Source organism: Dacryopinax primogenitus (genome assembly GCF_000292625.1).
Source record: "Dacryopinax primogenitus strain DJM-731 SS1 chromosome Unknown DACRYscaffold_16, whole genome shotgun sequence".
Taxonomy (NCBI): Eukaryota; Fungi; Basidiomycota; class Dacrymycetes; order Dacrymycetales; family Dacrymycetaceae; genus Dacryopinax; species Dacryopinax primogenitus.
The window spans coordinates 166,143-170,542 of NW_024467213.1; the positions used below are offsets into that span (position 1 = coordinate 166,143).

At 53.6% G+C, this 4,400-nt stretch overlaps 1 protein-coding gene across 1 annotated transcript; it reads left to right on the forward strand.

Annotated features, from left to right (window-relative positions):
* The first annotated feature begins 1,452 nt into the window (after positions 1 to 1,452).
* DACRYDRAFT_23844 (uncharacterized protein) lies at positions 1,453 to 3,563 on the forward strand. The gene has a single exon (XM_040773415.1). The coding sequence runs from the start codon at positions 1,734 to 1,736 to the stop codon at positions 3,207 to 3,209; it is 1,476 nt and encodes a 491-aa protein (XP_040626123.1). The 5' UTR covers positions 1,453 to 1,733; the 3' UTR covers positions 3,210 to 3,563.
* The last annotated feature ends 837 nt before the right edge of the window (positions 3,564 to 4,400 follow it).

The window sequence follows — 4,400 nt, forward strand, 5'->3', positions numbered from 1 at the left end:
ATCGAGAGCATTCTCGAGTAGCTCTTTCAAAGCGTTCGCAGGTCTGTGGATGATCTGTGCATACATTAGACATTAGTACAAATCGATGTTGCGCGACACATACCTCGCCAGCAGCGATGCGGTTGATCAGTGACTCCTCAAGCCTGTGGATAGGCTTTGGATCCACTGCTGAAGCTGCCATCTTGTTGTCCGTCTCGGTGGCTAAGATTTGGTGAGAGGAATGTTGAGCATGTTCAGTTCATGATCTCGAGAGGGAGGTGACATATGCATTGCGAAGACGCCAGACGCGCGTTCAGGACCCTGGAACGCGCTTCCCGGAGGCAATTTCCCTTCTCGCACTAGTACGCCGTCCCAGCCCGTCTGGTGGGCGGCGTTTCCTCAACCCGTTCACCGCAGATCCCAACCGGTCAATACCATCATCAACACCATGAGCGTGGTGATGGATGCACTGGTGAAGGCGAAGTGTATGACAGCATGGCCTGCAGTTTTATTAAATATCGTACTCAGTTCATTATATACATTACTCCTTGCATCTATGAGCGCCACAGTTAAAACCCTAAACAAGGCGAGGCTGTGTGTGTGATGATTCGGAGCGGAACGAAATTGATTCTGTGAGCAACGATGCACCTCGAACCCTTTGCCGAAGAGAAGCAAAAACCCTTCAGGAGTCTTTGAAACGGCGCACGGCGCACATGACCTTCGGAGAATGGACTTTGCGAATAAGGGGTTTGCTTCTTTTAGATTATTGAGTCGAAAAAAAGAGATCATCTCGTGAAAGCGAGCATTTGTCATTTACTAGTACCTTTCACCACTCGCAAGACGGTGGTCCCGGCGAACCGGGGAAAGGGGGGGTTCTTGGCAACGGCTTGCCGCAAACCGTTGCTGTCACCACGTTGCATCCATGAGTAAAAACGTCTAAATGTTGACGCTTTAAATAGAGAGTGGGTGTAGTACCGAGTTAGACCCTTTATATGATCAAACAAGGCGGTTGCTGAACTGTTTTGGAGCACAAAGTACTGGCTTCAGGCCACCAATCATTGACTATAGAAACAGCGTAATATTTTTTTGGTTTGGGATTGGACCCAAATTCACGAGTATTCGTGAAGATGTGGCATAAGATGCTGGCCTGTGAAGCGACCAGTGGGTTCTCTGATCCCGCTCTTCGCAGAAGTCCATGCCTGGCACTCACCTCGGTCCACGGCATATGTATCTGTCCTCCCTAATCCTTCCATTGGATTCTTCGGCTGAGATTAATATAGTCAACTTGAAGTGCCGAACCCCCTGAACCTCACCTTGCCACTCATTTTGTCTAGCCCCTGCCGCTGATGACTGTTCCCGTTCTGGACCGCACAACGTGACATGCGGAAGAGCGGCAACCCAATCCGCAGATCATCGCCTTTCCTTTCAAGAACTGCTAGTCTACACATCGTATCTTCACTCCCCTTCCGTCGTCGACCATCCTACATCTGCGTTCAACTCACAAACATAGACTCTACATCTACCTACAATCAAGAATGTTGAAGAGAAGAGATCGCTCTCCTGCGAACGGTGAGGATGCGGCACCCCCTGCCCGTCGTCCCTTCCGGCACCATGATACCCCACCTCGGGGTGCGATCGATGACCGGAGTACACACGACCATCCCCCCCAACGCTCATTCTCAGCCGTGCACGAGCGCGCCATGCGCGAGAATCCCACGCGCCGGCCCTTTCCACACAATGTCATCCTCCCCAGTATGTCCTATGGCGCTCAGACGGTCATGGACGACCGTTCGAGGCGCGAACCTCTCTTCTCCCGGGAAGTCTCCGGATACGATTCGCTTCAGAGCACGGTTGGACAGACGGACGTGCAAGAGGGTGCTAGGCCCGGAGCTCCCTCCTGCCAGTTCATCCGACAGTACGACAGTCTCCACAACACGGAATACGGCACGCACTTCTGGACTGCTGAACCCCACCCACAGCCAAAGAATACAAAATTTGATTTGCACTCCACGACCGCGCATGCTGGTCATAGTGCCACCAATGCTCCATCCCATCCAGGACAGCAGCACACCACTCTTCCCTCCGGACATCTCCTTAACCCTATGGTCTTTCCAGGCATCGACAGGATAACGCACGATCCCCTGCCACCATACACCAGTCAAGAGCCTGTTAGCAGGTTGGAAAATTGGTGGCGGCAAGGCGGTCCATCGAACTTTAATCCGACCAACCATCCTTACCCAGCCCAGCCACCATTTGACGGCGAGAGTAGAATCGGAGGTGTTCCACGCTTTCTCAAGGAAGATCGACGTCTTCCCCCTCCAATCCCTTCGCGTCCGATGGGTTTCCTCGGTCCTCGCGCTACCAATGATCGATATGTGCTCCCTCCCTTGCCTGAGCTCCATCCTGTGCCTGAGTCCTCACGGCGTTACACCACCCAGCAAAAGTCATCCAGCTGGAATCAACGGCCGTCCAGCTCGAACGCATTCTACCCTCCTCCAGTTACAGCGCCAGTGGCTGCTTACAATCACCGAGTGCATGAGGTGATCGATTTGACAAGAGACGACGACGATGCAGGGCCAGCACAACCTCGAGATCCTCCTGCATCCGAGCTCCGGTCTCTCAACGCTGCTACCACGTCCTGTCAGAGGAGGAAGGAGGGTAAGGTCAAGGGCAAGCCCAAGTCCAAGCCCAAGCAGCTCGAGTATACGGACTTGCCAAGCATTCAGACCGGGTTTGCGTGCCCCTATCCCAGCCCTGACGACCCTCGGCAGCGATGCCACGTCTTGTTTTCCTCAAGAGACGTCTTGCAACGACACCTGGGAGGGCACCTCAAGGAGGAACGAGCAATGCTGAGGCTTGGAGGGGAAGGATTCGACCAGAATTCTCTGGTCTTCGGAGGGGTGTTCGCGCCGGGCTTCCCGTGCCAGTTGTGTGATTACCCATTCTGGAGGAAAGACTCGCGGGACAGGCATCAGAAGATCGACCAGATCACCAATGCAGTTTCTTGTCCAAAGCTAGGAAACCCGAAGAACCACGGAAATTGGGAACAGAGGCATGAGGAGAAGAGGGAGAAGTATGGGTTGCCGGAGAGGGAGGTGCTTCGGAACGCTCCCATGAGAGAGGGAGAAGGGAGCCAGGTGGCCCGGTCCACGAACACCCAACACCCCGGTGACCACCCACCAGCAAACAACGTGCCCAGGGCACGCTATACTTGGGCCGGTACGCAGTGAGTGGACATGCAAGGGGGTTGTGAGGTGGTTGCCGAGGTCCGGCAGGTTGGAGCCAACTCAACCGGCTGGAAAACCAAGACGCGCAAGCTGGAAATCCTCAAAGTCGTGGACGTGATTTCGAGGTATACAGACCAGTGGGAGGCGATAGACCAGGGCAATGGCGATAGGCGTATTCGGTGGTTGATTGAGGGAGAGGAGCTGAGGCCAAGGAGAGCTAGAGAAGGTCGATGGCCCCGTTCGTCGTCGTCGTCTTAAGCAGGAGGATTTGCCACATAATCGCCGCCTCCACCAGAGATATCGATGTCGACATCGATACACTGCCTTACTCATTGTCGTTTGATATCCATTTGGTAATGCATTTCATTTTATTGCGTGGCAAAGAGACCCCGAACACCCCGTTCAGGGATTTTTAATGTATCCGCACCTTCCATGTTGAAGTATCCGCCACCACTGCCCTTGTTGACCCAACGATTGGCCCATCTCATCTCCTCCTCCTCCTACTCTCGTGTTGCCTCTCATTTTACTCGTACATATCACTTGGAACGGGGAGTACATTGCACATACCGAACTGGGGATCTCAGCTAGTTGACCATCGACGACGACGACGCAATACCCAAGACACGCACGCGAATAGACGGCGCTCGAGTCTTTGAGGCGATAGCGCGACTGTTCATCGTTCTTCATACCAAACGCGATCCCCCTCCTGCTCCTTCGGAGAATATGTCTTTCGACTGTCGATCCCAGCGGAGTGTTTCCTCCTTTGCCTGCACTGAAGCCTGCACGACAAGACCTCTTCCTTCATTGAACGGACCAACCTGATGTTACAAATGTCGAAGGATTCGCTATCTTCCTCCCGTTACTCTGACCGCAATTGAGGCTATCTCGCTTGTATCGCGAATCCAGCGATTGGAAGAAGATAAAGACTTAATCGCAATTTTCACAAAATATCATCGAGTCTGTGAGGAGTCGAGCGCAGGACGAGCTGGGGTGCAGTTGACAAACATGTCCGAGCTCGGTCGGCTATATCTCCAATTCCGGAGGCATGTCCAACGAGCTGAACAACATCCTCTCTCTCGTCACTAACGGCACCTATGAGGGTATCGCCGTCGGCAGTGACCGTTACCCTGGCACCACGTTCATTGACCATATGCTTCGGTACGAGGCCGACCCCGACTGCAAGATGCTCGTCCT

What these genes read in the sequence shown, in the direction of transcription:
- DACRYDRAFT_23844 (XM_040773415.1), top strand. Translation starts at nt 1,734, where the DNA reads ATGTCCTATGGCGCTCAGACGGTCATGGACGACCGTTCGAGGCGCGAA.